This window comes from Phyllobates terribilis, unplaced genomic scaffold (genome assembly GCF_046119375.1).
Source record: "Phyllobates terribilis strain yellow unplaced genomic scaffold, ASM4611937v1 Scaffold_2__4_contigs__length_985480577, whole genome shotgun sequence".
NCBI lineage: Eukaryota > Metazoa > Chordata > Amphibia > Anura > Dendrobatidae > Phyllobates > Phyllobates terribilis.
Window position 1 is genome coordinate 980,404,880 of NW_027362762.1, and position 23,221 is coordinate 980,428,100.

The window sequence follows — 23,221 nt, forward strand, 5'->3', positions numbered from 1 at the left end:
CAGTTACAACCTGCCTATTAGGAGTAGGCTAAGATTCCTCATGAACGCTGTCAGAAACTGGTGTATGGCTGGATATTACATCTGCAGGAGGTAACTACAGCCAGGGGGGCTCCGAGTACTAAAGATGATGAATAATCCTGAGACTGCAGGAATCAGAAATTGTCATTTTGTGGTGAATTTGGAGAATCCCCTTGTTATAGATTGATCAGATATTTACATGTTCTTTTTTCATTGGTTTATTGCAAACAACAGAAAGATTATACATTTTACAAATAAGTCGAAGTTTAAAAAAGGGTGAGGGGGTAATTGTGATTGCAGCAGTAAGTGAATGCTATAGTTGCATCCACTGTCACAACTACGACTTTTCTGTTTACCTGGAAGGATCCTGGTCTCCGTGAAACAAACTGGGTTACACCAAGTGCAGAAGCAGCTGCAAACAATACTGAAGATCACCACAAGTGTACGGGAACGATGAGTGATCCATCACCTACATGCACTGTAATGTCCAATACATTGGAGGCATCACAAGAAATGGAGCTCCAAAACTACTGCAGGTGTGACAATGTCACCAATACTAGAGAGGTAGCACCACTACTACTGTAGCTGTGACACCAACGATACTAGAGAGGTAGCTCCAAAACTACTTTAGGTGTGATGACACTGATACTAGAGAGGTAGCTCCAAAACTACTTTAGGTGTGATGACACTGATACTAGAGAAGCAGCTCCAAAACTACTGTAAGTGTGACAACACCCATACTGGACAGGTTGCTCAAAAAGTACTGTAGGTGGGACACTGATACTAGAGAGGTGGCGGCACCACCACTACAGTAGGCGTAACACCACCAATCCTAGAGAGGTAGCTCCACCAAGTCTGTAATTGTGACACCACTGATACTAAAGAGGTAGCACCACAGATACTAGAGAGGTGGCATCACCACTACTGTGAGCGTAACGCCACCATTACTAGTGAGGTAGCACCACCAAGACTACGTGTGATGCCACCGATGGTGGAGAGGTAGCACCATCACTACTGTAAGTATAATGCCACCGATACTGGAGAGGTACCACCACCATTACTGTATGTGTAACACTACTGATAGCTACTAGAGAGGTACCACCACCACTATTGTAGGTCTAACGCCACCACTAATGTTTGGACCAGTGCAGATCACTGCAGTCTCAATGCAGTGTCATGCTTCACTTTACAGGAATGTCTTTAGGAGAGCTATGAGGAGACAAAGTGACATATCTGGTTGTTGGCCCTGTCTGGACCATTGAGATTTTTGTACATTGCAACTCCTTCACATTTCAAGGGTGTCTACAGCAGATCCTTGAGAACTCAAGAAGCAGTATCTAGCTATTCCCCTGGATAGTCTGTCTGTTACTGACAGGTCTATTAGTTGACTGCTCCTCGGGGGAGGGCTCAGCAGACAGAGGCGTCATCACAGTATGGAGACAGGTTCAGGTTAGGACACTGCAAGAATCTGCTCAGATTGTCCGCCAGCTTGTCCAACTGATTGGCGTCTGCGTATTTCAGAAGATTTGCACGCCTGACGAAGTAATGGCGCAGGAAGCGCTGCCGGGAGCATTTCAAGAGTCTACGCACAAGACGTAGAAAGCAGTTACCAAAGTCCAGCCAAGCCTTCGAGGAAGGATTGCGCTCACACTCCCAGAGGAGGATCATCTGTCAGAAAGAGAATGGTAGTCACAGGGGTATTATAATGACACAGACCAGACTAAAAAACCCGGAGCTGAGGAGTTCGAAGGCTCCTCACCCTGCAGGGTGTTCACAGATGGGACCCCACATTCACACAGCTCACCTGCAGATGTTGGGAGGTGATAACAGGGCGAGTTCCCGGGCACCACACATCTTCCTTCAGCTGCCGAACCACCCGCAGACACTTCATCCGACATCCTCCATCCTCATCCACCCCCTCCAGCAGGAGGCGCTCCGCACGTAGGAAGGAAAGCTGCCAGTGGTAGTTAGTTCTAGCAATCAGGTCAAATCCAAAGGACTGAAAGAAAAAAGTGGTGATGACATCACTGATATAATGACATGTGATCATCTATTACTGCTGACAACCAGCCTGTAAATAGTGAGAGGTGTCAGCCCTGCCCCCGGTGATGACATCACTGATATAATGACATGTGATCATCTATCACTGCTGACAACCAGCCTGTATATAGTGAGAGGTGTCAGCCCCGCCCCCCGGTGATGACATCACTGATATAATGACAAGTGATCATCTATCACTGCTGACAACCAGCCTGTATATAGTGAGAGGTGTCAGCCCCGCCCCCTGGTGATGACATCACTGATATAATGACATGTGATCATCTATCACTGCTGACAACCAGCCTGTATATAGTGAGAGGTGTCAGCCCCGCCCCCGGTGATGACATCACTGATATAATGACATGTGATCATCTATCACTGCTGACAACCAGCCTGTATATAGTGAGAGGTGTCAGCCCCGCCTCCCCGGTGATGACATCACTGATATAATGACATGTGATCATCTATCACTGCTGACAACCAGCCTGTATATAATGAGAGGTGTCAGCCCCGCCCCCGGTGGTGACATCACTGACATAATGACATGTGATCATCTATCACTGCTGACAACCAGCCTGTATATAGTGAGAGTTGTCAGCCCCGCCCCCCGGTGATGACATCACTGATATAATGACATGTGATCATCTATCACTGCTGACAACCAGCCTGTATATAGTGAGAGGTGTCAGCCCCGCCCCCGGTGATGACATCACTGATATAATGAAATGTGATCATCTATCACTGCTGACAACCAGCCTGTATATAGTGAGAGGAGTCAGCCCCGCCCCCGGTGATGACATCACTGATATAATAACATGTGATCATCTATCACTGCTGACAACCAGCCTGTATATAGTGAGAGGTGTCAGCCCCGCCCCCCGGTGATGACATCACTGATATAATGACATGTGATCATCTATCACTGCTGACAACCAGCCTGTATATAGTGAGAGGTGTCAGCCCCGCCCCCGGTGATGACATCACTGATATAATAACATGTGATCATCTATCACTGCTGACAACCAGCCTGTATATAGTGAGAGGTGTCAGCCCCGCCTCCCCGGTGATGACATCACTGATATAATGACATGTGATCATCTATCACTGCTGACAACCAGCCTGTATATAGTGAGAGGTGTCAGCCCCGCCCTCCGGTGATGACATCACTGATATAATGACATGTGATCATCTATCACTGCTGACAACCAGCCTGTATATATGTGTCAGCCCCGCCCCCGGTGATGACATCACTGATATAATGAAATGTGATCATCTATCGCTGCTGACAACCAGCCTGTATATAGTGAGAGGTGTCAGCCCCGCCCCTGGTGATGACATCACTGATATAATGAAATGTGATCATCTATCACTGCTGACAACCAGCCTGTATATAGTGAGAGGTGTCAGCCCCGCCCCCCGGTGATGACATCACTGATATAATGACATGTGATCATCTATCACTGCTGACAACCAGCCTGTATATATGTGTCAGCCCCGCCCCCGGTGATGACATCACTGATATAATGACATGTGTTCATCTATCACTGCTGAGAACCAGCCTGTATATAGTGAGAGGTGTCAGCCCCGCCCCCCGGTGATGACATCACTGATATAATGACATGTGATCATCTATCACTGCTGACAACCAGCCTGTATATAGAGAGAGGTGTCAGCTCCACCCCCCCGGTGATGACATCACTGATATAATGACATGTGATCATCTATCACTGCTGACAACCAGCCTGTATATAGTGAGAGGTGTCAGCCCCGCCCCCGGTGATGACATCACTGATATAATGACATGTGATCATCTATTACTGCTCACAACCAGCCTGTATATAGTGAGAGGTGTCAGCCCCGCCCCCCGGTGACGACATCACTGATTTCATGACATGTGATCATCTATCACTGCTGACAACCAGCCTGTATATAGAGAGAGGTGTCAGCCCCGCCCCCGGTGATGACATCACTGATATAATAACATGTGATCATCTATCACTGCTGACAACCAGCCTGTATATAGTGAGAGTTGTCAGCCCCGCCCCGGTGATGACATCACTGATATAATGACATGTGATCATCTATCACTGCTGACAACCAGCCTGTATATATGTGTCAGCCCCGCCCCTGGTGATGACATCACTGATATAATGACATGTGATCATCTATCACTGCTGACAACCAGCCTGTATATATGTGTCAGCCCCGCCCCCGGTGATGACATCACTGATATAATGACATGTGATCATCTATCACTGCTGAGAACCAGCCTGTATATAGTGAGAGGTGTCAGCCCCGCCCCCCGGTGATGACATCACTGATATAATGACATGTGATCATCTATCACTGCTGACAACCAGCCTGTATATAGTGAGTGGTGTCAGCCCCACCCCTGGTGATGACATCACTGATATAATGACATGTGATCATCTATCACTGCTTACAACCAGCCTGTATATAGAGAGAGGTGTCAGCTCCACCCCCTGGTGATGACATCACTGATATAATGACATGTGATCATCTATTACTGCTCACAACCAGCCTGTATATAGTGAGAGGTGTCAGCCCCGCCCCCGGTGATGACATCACTGATATAATGACATGTGATCATCTATCACTGCTGACAACCAGCCTGTATATAGTGAGAGGTGTCAGCCCCGCCCCCGGTGACGACATCACTGATTTAATGACATGTGATCACCTATCACTGCTGACAACCAGCCTGTATATAGTGAGAGGTGTCAGCCCCGCCCCTGGTGATGACATCACTGATATAATGACATGTGATCATCTATCACTGCTGACAACCAGCCTGTATATAGTGAGAGGTGTCAGCCCCGCCCCCCGGTGATGACATCACTGATATAATGACATGTGATCATCTATCACTGCTGACAACCAGCCTGTATATAGTGAGAGGTGTCAGCCCCGCCCCCGGTGACGACATCACTGATTTAATGACATGTGATCACCTATCACTGCTGACAACCAGCCTGTATATAGTGAGAGGTGTCAGCCCCGCCCCTGGTGATGACATCACTGATATAATGACATGTGATCATCTATCACTGCTGACAACCAGCCTGTATATAGTGAGAGGTGTCAGCCCCGCCTCCCGGTGATGACATCACTGATATAATGACATGTGATCATCTATCACTGCTGACAACCAGCCTGTATATAGTGAGAGGTGTCAGCCCCGCCCCCGGTGATGACATCACTGATATAATGACATGTGATCATCTATTACTGCTCACAACCAGCCTGTATATAGTGAGAGGTGTCAGCCCCGCCCCCGGTGACGACATCACTGATATAATGACATGTGATCATCTATCACTGCTGACAACCAGCCTGTATATAGTGAGAGGTGTCAGCCCCGCCCCCCGGTGATGACATCACTGATATAATGACATGTGATCATCTATCACTGCTGACAACCAGCCTGTATATAGTGAGAGGTGTCAGCCCCGCCCCCGGTGACGACATCACTGATATAATGACATGTGATCATCTATCACTGCTGACAACCAGCCTGTATATAGTGAGAGGTGTCAGCCCCGCCCCCCGGTGACGACATCACTGATATAATGACATGTGATCATCTATCACTGCTGACAACCAGCCTGTATATAGTGAGAGGTGTCAGCCCCGCCCCCCCGGTGATGACATCACTGATATAATGACATGTGATCATCTATCTCTGCTGACAACCAGCCTGTATATAGTGAGAGGTGTCAGCTCCGCCCCCGGTGATGACATCACTGATATAATGACATGTGATCACCTATCACTGCTGACAACCAGCCTGTATATAGTGAGAGGTGTCACCTCCGCCCCCGGTGATGACATCACTGATATAATGACATGTGATCACCTATCACTGCTGACAACCAGCCTGTATATAGTGAGGTGTCAGCTCCGCCCCCGGTGATGACATCACTGATATAATGACATGTGATCATCTATCACTGCTGACAACCAGCCTGTATATAGTGAGAGGTGTCAGCTCCGCCCCCCGGTGATGACATCACTGATATAATGACATGTGATCATCTATCACTGCTGACAACCAGCCTGTATATAGTGAGAGGTGTCAGCCCCGCCCCCCGGTGACGACATCACTGATTTAATAACATGTGATCATCTATCACTGCTGACAACCAGCCTGTATATAGTGAGAGGTGTCAGCCCCGCCCCCGGTGATGACATCACTGATATAATGACATGTGATCATCTATTACTGCTGACAACCAGCCTGTATATAGTGAGAGGTGTCAGCTCCGCCCCCGGTGATGACATCACTGATATAATGACATGTGATCATCTATCACTGCTGACAACCAGCCTGTATATAGTGAGAGGTGTCAGCTCCGCCCCCCGGTGATGACATCACTGATATAATGACATGTGATCACCTATCACTGCTGACAACCAGCCTGTATATAGTGAGAGGTGTCAGCCCCGCCCCCCGGTGACGACATCACTGATTTAATAACATGTGATCATCTATCACTGCTGACAACCAGCCTGTATATAGTGAGAGGTGTCAGCCCCGCCCCCGGTGATGACATCACTGATATAATGACATGTGATCATCTATTACTGCTCACAACCAGCCTGTATATAGTGAGAGGTGTCAGCCCCGCCCCCCGGTGACGACATCACTGATATAATGACATGTGATCATCTATCACTGCTGACAACCAGCCTGTATATAGTGACAGGTGTCAGCTCCGCCCCCCGGTGATGACATCACTGATATAATGACATGTGATCATCTATCACTGCTGACAACCAGCCTGTATATAGTGAGAGGTGTCAGCTCCGCCCCCCGGTGATGACATCACTGATATAATGACATGTGATCACCTATCACTGCTGACAACCAGCCTGTATATAGTGAGAGGTGTCAGCCCCGCTCCCCGGTGATGACATCACTGATATACTGACATGTGATCATCTATCACTGCTGACATCCAGCCTGTATATAGTGAGAGGTGTCAGCCCCGCCCCCCGGTGATGACATCACTGATATAATGACATGTGATCATCTATCACCGCTGACAACCAGCCTGTATATAGTGAGAGGTGTCAGCCCCGCCCCCGGTGATGACATCACTGATATAATGACATGTGATCATCTATCACTGCTGACAACCAGCCTGTATATAGTGAGAGGTGTCAGCCCCGCCCCCCGGTGATGACATCACTGATATAATGACATGTGATCATCTATCACTGCTGACAACCAGCCTGTATATAGTGAGAGGTGTCAGCCCCGCCCCCCGGTGATGACATCACTGATATAATGACATGTGATCATCTATCACTGCTGACAACCAGCCTGTATATAGTGACAGGTGTCAGCCCCGCCCCTGGTGATGACATCACTGATATAATGACATGTGATCATCTATCACTGCCGACAACCAGTCTGTATATAGTGAGAGGTGTCTGCCCCGCCCCCCGGTGATGACATCACTGATATAATGACATGTGATTGTGTCACCCAGGCCTGGATGCCACAAATATAATAAAGCTGTGTCTGAGAGCAAGGGGGAGGTTCTCTAGTCAGGGACAATTAGCATGCAGTATCTCCTGTCCCAGGCCAGTAGGGGGAGCAGGCTGCCCCTATAAAAGCTGGAACTGGTTGCTGGGTTAGAGAGTTCTGGACGACCTGTCTCTGGATTTAGAGGTGTCCCAGAGAAGGGAGAGCCAGTTCAGCTGTAGCTGAGGAGGTCTTGTGGCAGTAGAGGAGCCACGAGCCAGGGACGGAAAGCGAGGAGAGCCTGTCCTGGCAGAAAGAGAATCTAATCTACCAGACTTTGGTGTCTGAGGCTGTGAGGATTCCCGGACACATTTCCAGGTACTGTAATTTAAACGGGTCCAACCTGGGGCAGAGGGCCAACCCCCAGGCATAAGATCACCAGGCCCTTATAATTGGCGTGATAAGTACGTTGGGGGGCTCCCAGTTTTACCCGTGGTGCTGGACGGTATCCCCATGAGCGCCTTGCTGGATACCGGGTCACAAGTAACCACTATCCCTTATGTACTTTTTAAGCAGTATTGGACTGATGCTTATATAACACGGTACCCAGACAGTGACTTGAGCATTATCGCCAGTAATGGCTTGCCCGTGCCGCAGGTGGGGTTCAAGGAGATGACCATTAAGATTGGTAAAGTTGAACTGCCGAAGCAGGGATTGATTATTGTGGATATTGACCGTCGTGAAAGTCACCCCAAAATAACTGTGGGTACTAACGTGATTGAAAATTGTCTTTCAGAGGTAATTGTAATTCTACAACAGGTGGCGGTGAATGCTAGTTCCAGCCAATAGAGAGTCCTCAACAAGGAGATAAAAGCCCTGATGAGACGGCAGCAGGTAGAACTGCCTGGTGGTGAGATCGGTAGCGTAAGACTGAGTGATCCGTTCCCCATTTCCATGCCTCCCAAAAGTGAAATGATGATCTGGTGTCGGACTGCAATCGGGTTGAGAGGTAGAGACTACCAAGCCATGGTAGAACCCATGTACTCAGACAGCAGGCCCACCATTTTGACAGCCCGGGGGCTGGTTGATGTCCGTCATGGGAGGGTGCCCGTCCGCATTCTCAACGTTGGGGAGAGGGAGGTACACTTACCCAAGTACGCTACACTCGCCAAACTGTTTGCTGTTGAGCACAAAGCTATCAGGGCCGTGGAACCGTTGCCTCCATCTCCTCAGGCGGAGGGTAATGGCTCCCAGAAACAAAAGGAGGACTGGTGCCAGAAACTCCATGTGGGTGCTGACTCCACTCCCCTGCACCAAAAACAAGGAGTCTACCGGGTGGTACAGGAGTACGAGAGAATCTTTAGTAAGCACCCGCTAGACTTCGGCAGAGTAAAGGGGATAGAACACCACATCCCCACCAGGAGCCACCCACCAATAAAAGAGAGGCACAGACCTGTACCCCCTGCACATTATCAGAACGCAAAGGGCATGCTAAGAGAAATGAAAGAAGCTGGGGTCATTACAGATAGCTGTAGCCCCTGGGCAGCCCCCTTGGTTCTGGTAAAAAAGAAAGACGGTACCATGAGAATGTGCGTGGACTATAGACAAATCAACCGTATTACCCATAAAGACGCGTATCCGCTACCTAAGATAGAGGAGTTTTTGGCCGCCCTAAAATCATCTAATTTCTTCTCTACTTTGGATCTTACTAGCGGGTACTGGCAGGTTCCTGTGGCAGAGGCTGACAAGGAGAAGACCGCCTTCACCACCCCGATGGGACTGAGCGAGTTCAACTGTATGGCCTTTGGGCTCTGCAATGCACCAGGGACCTTCCAGAGGCTGATGGAATGCTGTCTAGGGCACCGAAACTTTGAGACGGTCCTCCTTTACCTGGACGACGTGATCGTCTATTCGAAGACTTACGAGGACCATCTAAAGCACCTGGCCGAGGTGTTCGAAGCCCTGGAAGGCTATGGCCTGAAGGTGAAACCATCGAAGTGTCACCTGTTGAAACCGAAGGTCCAGTACCTAGGGCACGTGGTAAGTGCGGAAGGAGTAGCCCCCGACCCTGACAAGGTCACAGCAATTAAGAGCTGGCCAAGCCCCTCAAACATCAAAGAAGTGAGGCAATTCCTCGGGTTGGTAGGCTACTACCGAAGGTTCATCCCCGGGTTCACTAAGATGGCAGCTCCTATGCAGGACCTCCTGATAGGACAGTCTAAGTCCAGAAGCCAAAAGCCACCCTTCAAGTGCGACAAGCCGGAAGAGGAGTCCTTCCGCCAGATGAAGATGGCCCTCACAGGGGATGAGATCCTGGCCTACCCCGATTATGGCCAGCCTTTTATTCTCCACACAGACGCCAGTAATGTGAGGCTGGGAGCCGTACTGTCACAAAACCAACAGGGCAGAGAAAGGGTGATCGCGTACGCCAGCCGGAAGCTGAGGCCCACCGAGAGGAACCCGGAGAATTACAGCTCCTTCAAGCTAGAATTCTTGGCAGTGGTGTGGGCCGTAACGGAACACTTCAAGCATTACCTGGCCTCTGCAAAGTTCACTGTGTACACGGACAACAACCCGTTGACACACCTAGACAATGCAAGACTTGGTGCCCTGGAACAGCGGTGGATGGCCCGTCTCTCCAATTATGACTTCACGATCAAGTACCGGGCAGGCAGAACCAATGCCAACGCTGACGCTCTATCAAGAATGCCTCACTTACCCGACGGAGGCGAAGACCCAGAAGAGCTGGAGGAGGTAGAACTCCCTGCGTTTCACCGGTATGGAGCCACCCAATACTCCCACCGAGTGAAGGAGGAAGACTTAACAACCGTCATGATCAATCCCCTACCTCACCACAGCTGGGCCGAGACCCAAGATAGTGACCCTGCAATCCGCATAGTGAAAGAAATGCTGACCCAAGAAGATGCCCGTCTAGATCCAGATGCTCCAGAGGAAGCCAAGCAACTATGGAAAGAGAAGGGCAGGCTGTTCCTCTATGAAGGTAAGCTGTGCTGGAGACTCGTCAACCACCGGACGCACGAGCTGACCTGGCAAGTCGTGGTCCCAAGGCGAGATGCAGCTATGGTCCTGGAGGCTTACCATGACAGAGCGAGGCACTTCGGCTGGAAGAAACTGGAGTTCCAGCTAAGAGGACGGTTCTTCTGGATCGGCATGAGAGGGGCTGTAGAGAAGTGGTGCAGGGACTGTGGCCCTTGTAATTTAAGGAGAAAAGACCGCACCAGCCAGAAGACACCCTTGAGGCCCATCGTCACCAGGCAGCCTCTTGAGCTGGTAGCACTGGACCACGTCAAATTGGCTCCAAGCCGGTCAGGATACATTTATGCCCTGACAATCGTGGACCACTATTCCCATTTTCTAGTGGTGGTCCCTGTAAAAGACTTGACAGCCCAAATGGCGGCCAGAGCCTTCCAGCAATACTTCTGCCGTCCACACGGGTATCCGGAACAGGTCCTGACAGACCAGGGTCCAGCGTTCGAGGCTGAAATCTTCCAAGAGTTCTGCAACCTCTATGGCTGTAAGAAGAGTCGGACAACGCCTTACCACCCACAAACCAACGGGATGTGTGAGAAAATGAACAATATAGTCATTGATCTCCTGAAGACGTTGCCCCTGGAGGAACGCAGCCTGTGGCCAGAAAAACTGCCGGACCTGATAGACTTATACATCCATATCCCCGGCTTACCTGATGCGAGCCAGACCAGGTAAGCTGCCCATAGACCTGGAGATGGGAGTCCTAACTCCCGAGGACACCTCCCCAGATGCAGACTGGGATACGGAAAGACGACTGCAGTACAAGAAGGTACAGGAGAGTGTGGAGAAGAGCCTGGCCCAGGTGAGAGAAAGGCAAGAAAGACTCTTCAACCAACACGCCCCTGCTGGTCCCCTAGAACCTGGTGAGCAGGTCCTGAAGCGAAAGAGAAGGCTACACAAGCTGGACGACCAGTGGGAAAGGGAACCCTACACCGTACTGCAGTCTGATCACGACAACCCGAAGGTGTGCGTGATCACCAAGGATGGAGGAGAAACCACTAGTACCGTCTCCAGAGACCGCCTAAAAAGGTGCCCCGAGCAACTACGGAGTGCAGAAGAGGATCAAAGTGACCTTGAACCCGCAGAGGACAAGGAAGAAATGATCAGCACCGTTCTCGGAGAGTTCCCCCGGACCTGGACTCGGATAAACGATGCCATAGTGGTACCCGTCCTGCATTTCCTGCAACCGGCTCAGCAACAACCTACACCAGAGCAGGAAGGTGAAGAAGAGCAAGCAGCTCCAGAGGCAGAAGAGCCTGTACCAGCAGCCCAGGAGAGTCAACCCTCTGCTGACAGTGAGCCTGCCATACCTGCGGTAAGCCAAAGGACCCGCAGACAGCTGACTGCCCTGCCTGTACACCCAGCTAGTAGCTGTACCCTTAATGATAGTGGGGAAAGCCAGGGTAGACCACCACCAGACAGTGGGTTAAGGAGGTCAACCCGGAGCACTAGGGGTCAAACACCAGCTCGCTGGAGGATATAAGTACAAGATTTAACTGTACAATGTATCTATTTAATGTGTTATGTTTGTTACCTGATAACTAATAGTCTTTTCTTCAGTTTTTCTAGTTATATGGACTAACAGGTTACGAACTTTGGGTAACCGGGACTTCCTTGTAAATACGTTCGGAGCCTAACCAAAGGAGTGAATAAAGACTGTCAAGGACTGGGGGCAAGGACAGACCCCCACCTGGTTAAGGCTCCCATTGTGTTGGTGAAATGGACACCCGGTCACAGACCACACTGTGACCTTAAGAACTCAACCTGTGCGTCACTTGCGTTATAATGTTTTTATGGTCATACATATTACTCTTGTTTCTTGTTTAGTCCCGGAGTACTAAATTTTACTAGGGGGGAATGTGTCACCCTGGCCTGGATGCCACAAATATAATAAAGCTGTGTCTGAGAGCAAGGGGGAGGTTTTCTAGTCAGGGACAATTAGCATGCAGCACCTCCTGTCCCAGGCCAATAGGGGTAGCAGGCTGCCCCTACAAAAGCTGGAACTGGGGGCAGGGTTAGAGAGTTCTGGCCGACCTGTCTCTGGATTGAGAGGTGTCCCAGAGAAGGGAGAGCCAGTTCAGCTGTAGCTGAGGAGGTCGTGTGGCAGTAGAGGAGCCACGAGCCAGAACGGAAGGCGAGGAGAGCCTGTCCTGGCAGAAAGAGAAACTAATCTACCAGACTTTGGTGTCTGAGGCTGTGAGGATTCCAAGTCCTACAGCAAATAACCAGTCCGCAGGGGATTGTATGTTCCTTGGCCTAAGAAGCCCGGAGGTTCCGCCACAGCAGAAGGGACCAGCAAAGCCGTATCAGGCTGGGAGTAGAAAGGGACCCAAGTTGCAAGCCATACGGGCGAGAAGACACGGCGAGCTCAGGAACGTGGGCTGTTACACCACAAGGAGGGAAATAGCCAGAAAGAGCGCAGAGAGCACGGTAGGCCTACACCCTCACCCTGACCAGGGCCAGCTTCCCACTTGTTCTCAGACATCCAGGTCCCCTCCTAGCCAGGACTGTTTTTGGGTCGTCTCGCCTGTTCTAATAAAGACCCTGAACTGTTTAAGAGGCCTCCGTTTCCTGACTATTGCGGTTGGAATCATCCCCTCCATCATCCATCTATAAACTGCCCTGGGGCCATACTCCTCCCGTGGGGAGTTGGACTATTCAGTGCTGCACATTTACATCTGCCCCAGCGGTCTGTACTGCAGCGGCGGTTACCACTGACCGCAATCCACGGGTGGCGTAGTCGGACATTGCTAAACATATAGAAGACTGCCACTGGTCTGACCACCCTGAGCCATGGACTGGGTTGACACTACTACCCCCATCATTGCCCTGTTGCCCGGCTCCGAGTGCCCCACGGCCCAGCGGGCGAGTCATGATCATCTATCACTGCTGACAACCAGCCTGTATATAGTGAGAGGTGTCAGCCCCGCCCCCGGTGATGACATCACTGATATAATGACATGTGATCATCTATCACTGCTGACAACCAGCCTGTATATAGTGAGAGGTGTCAGCCCCGCCCTCCCGGTGATGACATCACTGATATAATGACATGTGATCATCTATCACTGCTGACAACCAGCCTGTATATAGTGAGAGGAGTCAGCCCCGTCCCCTGGTGATGACATCACTGATATAATGACATGTGATTATCTATCACTGCTGACAACCAGCCTGTATATAGTGAGAGGTGTCAGCCCCGCCCCCCGGTGATGACATCACTGATATAATGACATGTGATCATCTATCACTGCTGACAACCAGCCTGTATATAGTGAGAGGTGTCAGCCCCTCCCCCCGGTGATGACATCACTGATATAATGACATGTGATCATCTATCACTGCTGACAACCAGCCTGTATATAGTGAGAGGTGTCAGCCCCGCCCCCCGGTGATGACATCACTGATATAATGACATGTGATTATCTATCACTGCTGACAACCAGCCTGTATATAGTGAGAGGTGTCAGCCCCGCCTCCCGGTGATGACATCACTGATATAATGACATGTGATCCTCTATCACTGCTGACAACCAGCCTGTATATAGTGAGAGGTGTCAGCCCCGCCCCCGGTGATGACATCACTGATATAATGACATGTGATCATCTATCACTGCTGACAACCAGCCTGTATATAGTAAGAGGTGTCAGCTCCGCCCCCGGTGATAACATCACCGATATCATGACATGTGATCATCTATCACTGCTGACAACCAGCCTGTATATAGTAAGAGGTGTCAGCTCCGCCCCCGGTGATAACATCACCGATATCATGACATGTGATCATCTATCACTGCTGACAACCAGCCTGTATATAGTGAGAGGTGTCAGCCCCGCCCCTCGGTGATGACATCACTGATATAATGACATGTGATCATCTATCACTGCTGACAACCAGCCTGTATATAGTGAGAGGTGTCAGCTCCGCCCCCCGGTGATGACATCACTGATATAATGACATGTGATCATCTATCACTGCTGACAACCAGCCTGTATATAGTGAGAGGTGTCAGCCCCGCCCCCCACTGATGACATCACTGATATAATGACATGTGATCATCTATCACTGCTGACAACCAGCCTGTATATAGTGAGAGGTGTCAGCCCCGCCCCCCGGTGATGACATCACTGATATAATGACATGTGACCATCTATCACTGCTGACAACCAGCCTGTATGTAGTGAGAGGTGTCAGCCCCGCCCCCGGTGATGACATCACTGATATAATGACATGTGACCATCTATCACTGCTGACAACCAGCCTGTATATAGTGAGAGGTGTCAGCCCCGCCCCCCGGTGATGACATCACTGATATAATGACATGTGATCACCTATCACTGCTGACAACCAGCCTGTATATAGTGACACGTGTCAGTCCCGCCCCGGTGATGACATCACTGATATAATGACATGTGATCATCTATCACTGCTGACAACCAGCCTGTATATAGTGAGAGGTGTCGGCCCGGCCCCCGGTGATGACATCACTGATATAATGACATGTGATCATCTATCACTGCTGACAAGCAGCCTGTATATAGTGAGAGGTGTCAGCCCCGCCCCCGGTGATGACATCACTGATATGACATGTGATCATCTATCACTGCTGACAAGCAGCCTGTATATAGTGAGAGGTGTCAGTCCCGCCCCGGTGATGACATCACTGATATAATGACATGTGATCATCTATCACTGCTGACAACCAGCCTGTATATAGTGAGAGGTGTCGGCCCGCCCCCCGGTGATGACATCACTGATATAATGACATGTGATCATCTATCACTGCTGACAAGCAGCCTGTATATAGTGAGAGGTGTCAGCCCCGCCCCCCGGTGATGACATCACTGATATAATGACATGTGACCATCTATCACTGCTGACAACCAGCCTGTATATAGTGAGAGGTGTCAGCTCCGCCCCCGGTGATGACATCACTGATATAATGACATGTGATCATCTATCACTGCTGACAACCAGCCTGTATATAGTGAGAGGTGTCAGCCCGGCCCCCGGTGATGACATCACTGATATAATGACATGTGATCATCTATCACTGCTGACAACCAGCCTGTATATAGTGAGAGGTGTCAGCCCTGCCCCCCGGTGATGACATCACTGATATAATGACATGTGATCATCTATCACTGCTGACAACCAGCCTGTATATAGTGAGAGGTGTCAGCCCCGCCCCCGGTGATGACATCACTGATATAATGACATGTGATCATCTATCACTGCTGACAACCAGCCTGTATATAGTGAGAGGTGTCAGCCCCGCCCCCCGGTGATGACATCAGTGATATAATGACATGTGATCATCTATCACTGCTGACAACCAGCCTGTATATAGTGAGAGGTGTCAGCCCCGCCCCCGGTGATGAAATCACTGATATAATGACATGTGATCACCTATCACTGCTGACAACCAGCCTGTATATAGTGAGAGGTGTCAGCTCCGCCCCCCGGTGATGACATCACTGATATAATGACATGTGATCATGTATCACTGCTGACAACCAGCCTGTATATAGTGAGAGGTGTCAGCCCCGCCCCCCGGTGATGACATCACTGATATAATGTACATGTGATCATCTATCACTGCTGACAACCAGCCTGTATATAGTGAGAGGTGTCAGCCCCGCCCCCGGTGATGACATCACTGATATAATGACATGTGATCATCTATCACTGCTGACAACCAGCCTGTATATAGTGAGGTGTCAGCCCCGCCCCCGGTGATGACATCACTGATATAATGACATGTGATCATCTATCACAGCTGACAACCAGCCTGTATATAGTGAGATGTTTCAGCTCCGCCCCCCGGTGATGACATCACTGATATAATGACATGTGATCATCTATCACTGCTGACAACCAGCCTGTATATAGTGAGAGGTGTCAGCCCCGCCCCCTGGTGATGACATCACTGAGATAATGACATGTGATCATCTATCACTGCTGACAACCAGCCTGTATATAGTGAGAGGTGTCAGCCCCGCCCCCGGTGATGACATCACTGATATAATGACATGTGATCATCTATCACTGCTGACAACCAGCCTGTATATAGTGAGGTGTCAGCCCCGCCCCCGGTGATGACATCACTGATATAATGACATGTGATCATCTATCACAGCTGACAACCAGCCTGTATATAGTGAGATGTTTCAGCTCCGCCCCCCGGTGATGACATCACTGATATAATGACATGTGATCATCTATCACTGCTGACAACCAGCCTGTATATAGTGAGAGGTGTCAGCCCCGCCCCCCGGTGATGACATCACTGATATAATGACATGTGATCATCTATCACTGCTGACACCCAGCCTGTATATCGTGAGAGGTGTCAGCCCTGCCCCCCGGTGATGACATCACTGATATAATGACATGTGATCATCTATCACTGCTGACAACCAGCCTGTATATAGTGAGAGGTGTCAGCCCCGCCCCCCGGTGATGACATCACTGATATAATGACATGTGATCATCTATCACTGCTGACAACCAGCCTGTATATAGTGAGAGGTGTCAGCCCCGCCCCCCGGTTATGACATCACTGATATAATGACATGTGATCAACTATCACTGCTGACAACCAGCCTGTATATAGTGAGAGGTGTCAGCCCCTCCCCCCGGTGATGACATCACTGATATAATGACATGTGATCATCTATCACTGCTGACAACCAGCCTGTATATAGTGAGAGGTGTCAGCCCCGCCCCCGGTGATGAAATCACTGATATAATGACATGTGATCATCTATCACTGCTGACAACCAGCCTGTATATAGTGAGAGGTGTCAGCCCCGCCCCCGGTGATGACATCACTGATATAATGACATGTGATCATCTATCACTGCTGACAACCAGCCTGTATATAGTGAGAGGTGTCAGCCCTGCCCCCCGGTGATGACATCACTGATATAATGACATGTGATCATCTATCACTGCTGACAACCAGCCTGTATATAGTGAGAGGTGTCAGCCCCGCCCCCCGGTGATGACATCACTGATATAATGACATGTGATCATCTATCACTGCTGACAACCAGCCTGTATATAGTGAGAGGTGTCAGCCCCGCCCCCCGGTGATGACATCACTGATATAATGACATGTGATCATCTATCACTGCTGACAACCAGCCTGTATATAGTGAGAGGTGTCAGCCCCGCCCCCCGGTGATGACATCACTGATATAATGACATGTGATCATCTATCACTGCTGACAACCAGCCTGTATATAGTGAGAGGTGTCAGCCCCGCCCCCCGGTTATGACATCACTGATATAATGACATGTGATCAACTATCACTGCTGACAACCAGCCTGTATATAGTGAGAGGTGTCAGCCCCTCCCCCCGGTGATGACATCACTGATATAATGACATGTGATCATCTATCACTGCTGACAACTAGCCTGTATATAGTGAGAGGTGTCAGCCCCGCCCCCGGTGATGACATCACTGATATAATGACATGTGATCATCTATCACTGCTGACAACCAGCCTGTATATAGTGAGAGGTGTCAGCCCTGCCCCCCGGTGATGACATCACTGATATAATGACATGTGATCATCTATCACTGCTGACAACCAGCCTGTATATAGTGAGAGGTGTCAGCCCCGCCCCCCGGTGATGACATCACTGATATAATGACATGTGATCATCTATCACTGCTGACAACCAGCCTGTATATAGTGAGAGGTGTCAGCCCCGCCCCCCGGTGATGACATCACTGATATAATAACATGTGATCATCTATCACTGCTGACAACCAGCCTGTATATAGTGAGAGGTGTCAGCCCCGCCCCCGGTGATGACATCACTGATATAATGACATGTGATCATCTATCACTGCTGACAACCAGCCTGTATATAGTGAGAGGTGTCAGCCCCGCCCCCCGGTGATGACATCACTGATATAATGACATGTGATCATCTATCACTGCTGACAACCAGCCTGTATATAGTGAGAGGTGTCAGCCCCGCCCCCCGGTGATGACATCACTGATATATTGACATGTGATCATCTATCACTGCTGACAACCAGCCTGTATATAGTGAGAGGAGTCAGCTCCGCCCCCCGGTGATGACATCACTGATATAATGACATGTGTTCATCTATCACTGCTGACAACCAGCCTGTATATAGTGAGAGGTGTCAGCCCCGCCCCCCGGTGATGACATCACTGATATAATGACATGTGATCATCTATCACTGCTGACAACCAGCCTGTATATAGTGAGAGGTGTCAGCCCCGCCCCCCGGTGATGACATCACTGATATAATGACATGTGATCATCTATCACTGCTGACAACCAGCCTGTATATAGTGAGAGGTGTCAGCTCCGCCCCCCGGTGATGACATCACTGATATAATGACATGTGATCATCTATCACTGCTGACAACCAGCCTGTATATAGTGAGAGGTGTCAGCTCCGCCCCCTGGTGATGACATCACTGATATAATGACATGTGATCATCTATCACTGCTGACAACCAGCCTGTATATAGTGAGAGGTGTCAGCCCCGCCCCCCGGTGATGACATCACTGATATAATGACATGTGTTCATCTATCACTGCTGACAACCAGCCTGTATGTAGTGAGAGGTGTCAGCCCCGCCCCCGGTGATGACATCACTGATATAATGACATGTGATCACCTATCACTGCTGACAACCAGCCTGTATATAGTGAGAGGTGTCCGCCCCGCCCCCCGGTGATGACATCACTGATATAATGACATGTGATCATCTATCACTGCTGACAACCAGCCTGTATATAGTGACACGTGTCAGTCCCGCCCCGGTGATGACATCACTGATATAATGACATGTGATCATCTATCACTGCTGACAACCAGCCTGTATATAGTGAGAGGTGTCGGCCCCGCCCCCCGGTGATGACATCACTGATATAATGACATGTGATCATCTATCACTGCTGACAACCAGCCTGTATATAGTGAGAGGTGTCAGCCCCGCCCCCCCGGTGATGACATCACTGATATAATAACATGTGATCATCTATCACTGCTGACAAGCAGCCTGTATATAGTGAGGTGTCAGTCCTGCCCCCGGTGATGACATCACTGATATAATGACATGTGATCATCTATCACTGCTGACAACCAGCCTGTATATAGTGACACGTGTCAGTCCCGCCCCGGTGATGACATCACTGATATAATGACATGTGATCATCTATCACTGCTGACAACCAGCCTGTATATAGTGAGAGGTGTCAGCCCCGCCCCCCGGTGATGACATCACTGATATAATGACATGTGACCATCTATCACTGCTGACAACCAGCCTGTATGTAGTGAGAGGTGTCAGCCCCGCCCCCCGGTGATGACATCACTGATATAATGACATGTGATCACCTATCACTGCTGACAACCAGCCTGTATATAGTGACACGTGTCAGTCCCGCCCCGGTGATGACATCACTGATATAATGACATGTGATCATCTATCACTGCTGACAACCAGCCTGTATATAGTGAGAGGTGTCAGCCCCGCCCCCCGGTGATGACATCACTGATATAATGACATGTGATCATCTATCACTGCTGACAACCAGCCTGTATATAGTGAGAGGTGTCAGCCCCGCCCCCGGTGATGAAATCACTGATATAATGACATGTGATCATCTATCACTGCTGACAACCAGCCTGTATATAGTGAGAGGTGTCAGCTCCGCCCCCCGGTGATGACATCACTGATATAATGACATGTGATCATGTATCACTGCTGACAACCAGCCTGTATATAGTGAGAGGTGTCAGCCCCGCCCCCCGGTGATGACATCACTGATATAATGACATGTGATCATCTATCACTGCTGACAACCAGCCTGTATATAGTGAGAGGTGTCAGCCCCGCCCCCGGTGATGACATCACTGATATAATGACATGTGATCATCTATCACTGCTGACAACCAGCCTGTATATAGTGAGAGGAGTCAGCTCCGCCCCCCGGTGATGACATCACTGATATAATGACATGTGATCATCTATCACTGCTGACAACCAGCCTGTATATAGTGAGGTGTCAGCCCCGCCCCCGGTGATGACATCACTGATATAATGACATGTGATCATCTATCACAGCTGACAACCAGCCTGTATATAGTGAGATGTTTCAGCTCCGCCCCCCGGTGATGACATCACTGATATAATGACATGTGATCATCTATCACTGCTGACAACCAGCCTGTATATAGTGAGAGGTGTCAGCCCCGCCCCCGGTGATGACATCACTGATATAATGACATGTGATCATCTATCACTGCTGACAACCAGCCTGTATATAGTGAGGTGTCAGCCCCGCCCCCGGTGATGACATCACTGATATAATGACATGTGATCATCTATCACAGCTGACAACCAGCCTGTATATAGTGAGATGTTTCAGCTCCGCCCCCCGGTGATGACATCACTGATATAATGACATGTGATCATCTATCACTGCTGACAACCAGCCTGTATATAGTGAGAGGTGTCAGCCCCGCCCCCTGGTGATGACATCACTGAGATAATGACATGTGATCATCTATCACTGCTGACAACCAGCCTGTATATAGTGAGAGGTGTCAGCCCCGCCCCCGGTGATGACATCACTGATATAATGACATGTGATCATCTATCACTGCTGACAACCAGCCTGTATATAGTGAGAGGTGTCAGCTCCGCCCCCCGGTGATGACATCACTGATATAATGACATGTGATCATCTATCACTGCTGACAACCAGCCTGTATATAGTGAGGTGTCAGCCCCGCCCCCGGTGATGACATCACTGATATAATGACATGTGATCATCTATCACAGCTGACAACCAGCCTGTATATAGTGAGATGTTTCAGCTCCGCCCCCCGGTGATGACATCACTGATATAATGACATGTGATCATCTATCACTGCTGACAACCAGCCTGTATATAGTGAGAGGTGTCAGCCCCGCCCCCTGGTGATGACATCACTGAGATAATGACATGTGATCATCTATCACTGCTGACAACCAGCCTGTATATAGTGAGAGGTGTCAGCCCCGCCCCCGGTGATGACATCACTGATATAATGACATGTGATCATCTATCACTGCTGACAACCAGCCTGTATATAGTGAGGTGTCAGCCCCGCCCCCGGTGATGACATCACTGATATAATGACATGTGATCATCTATCACAGCTGACAACCAGCCTGTATATAGTGAGATGTTTCAGCTCCGCCCCCCGGTGATGACATCACTGATATAATGACATGTGATCATCTATCACTGCTGACAACCAGCCTGTATATAGTGAGAGGTGTCAGCCCCGCCCCCTGGTGATGACATCACTGAGATAATGACATGTGATCATCTATCACTGCTGACAACCAGCCTGTATATAGTGAGAGGTGTCAGCCCCGCCCCCCGGTGATGACATCACTGATATAATGACATGTGATCATCTATCACTGCTGACAACCAGCCTGTATATAGTGAGAGGTGTCAGCCCCGCCCCCGGTGATGACATCACTGATATAATGACATGTGATCATCTATCACTGCTGACAACCAGCCTGTATATAGTGAGAGGTGTCAGCCCCGCCCCCGGTGATGACATCACTGATATAATGACATGTGATCATCTATCACTGCTGACAACCAGCCTGTATATAGTGAGAGGTGTCAGCCCCGCCCCCCGGTGATGACATCACTGATATAATGACATGTGATCATCTATCACTGCTGACAACCAGCCTGTATATAGTGAGAGGTGTCAGCCCCGCCCCCCGGTGATGACATCACTGATATAATGACATGTGATCATCTATCACTGCTGACAACCAGCCTGTATATAGTGAGAGGTGTCAGCCCCGCCCCCCGGTGATGACATCACTGATATAATGACATGTGATCATCTATCACTGCTGACAACCAGCCTGTATATAGTGAGAGGTGTCAGCCCCGCCCCCCGGTGATGACATCACTGATATAATGACATGTGATCATCTATCACTGCTGACAACCAGCCTGTATATAGTGAGAGGTGTCAGCCCCGCCCCCCGGTTATGACATCACTGATATAATGACATGTGATCAACTATCACTGCTGACAACCAGCCTGTATATAGTGAGAGGTGTCAGCCCCGCCCCCCGGTTATGACATCACTGATATAATGACATGTGATCATCTATCACTGCTGACAACCAGCCTGTATATAGTGAGAGGTGTCAGCCCCTCCCCCCGGTGATGACATCACTGATATAATGACATGTGATCATCTATCACTGCTGACAACCAGCCTGTATATAGTGAGAGGTGTCAGCCCCGCCCCCCCGGTGATGACATCACTGATATAATGACATGTGATCATCTATCACTGCTGACAACCAGCCTGTATATAGTGAGAGGTGTCAGCCCCGCCCCCCGGTGATGACATCACTGATATAATGACATGTGATCATCTATCACTGCTGACAACCAGCCTGTATATAGTGAGAGGTGTCAGTCCCGCCCCCCGGTGATGACATCACTGATATAATGACATGTGATCATCTATCACTGCTGACAACCAGCCTGTATATAGTGAGAGGTGTCAGCCTCGCCCCCGGTGAT

At 49.7% G+C, this 23,221-nt stretch overlaps 1 protein-coding gene across 2 annotated transcripts in view; it reads right to left on the reverse strand.

Moving 5' to 3' along the window:
* Positions 1-248: 248 nt before the first annotated feature.
* The window catches only part of MAB21L3 (mab-21 like 3), a 141,501-nt gene continuing 118,528 nt past the window's right edge, over positions 249-23,221 (reverse strand). For both annotated transcript variants that reach the window (XM_073670894.1, XM_073670896.1), the window contains 2 exons: positions 1,823-2,017; positions 249-1,686 (listed from right to left, as the gene is read on the reverse strand). In XM_073670894.1, the coding sequence (XP_073526995.1) occupies positions 1,426-1,686; positions 1,823-2,017 (456 nt within the window). In that variant the 3' untranslated portion in view covers positions 249-1,425. The remainder of the gene's footprint in view (positions 1,687-1,822; positions 2,018-23,221) is intronic.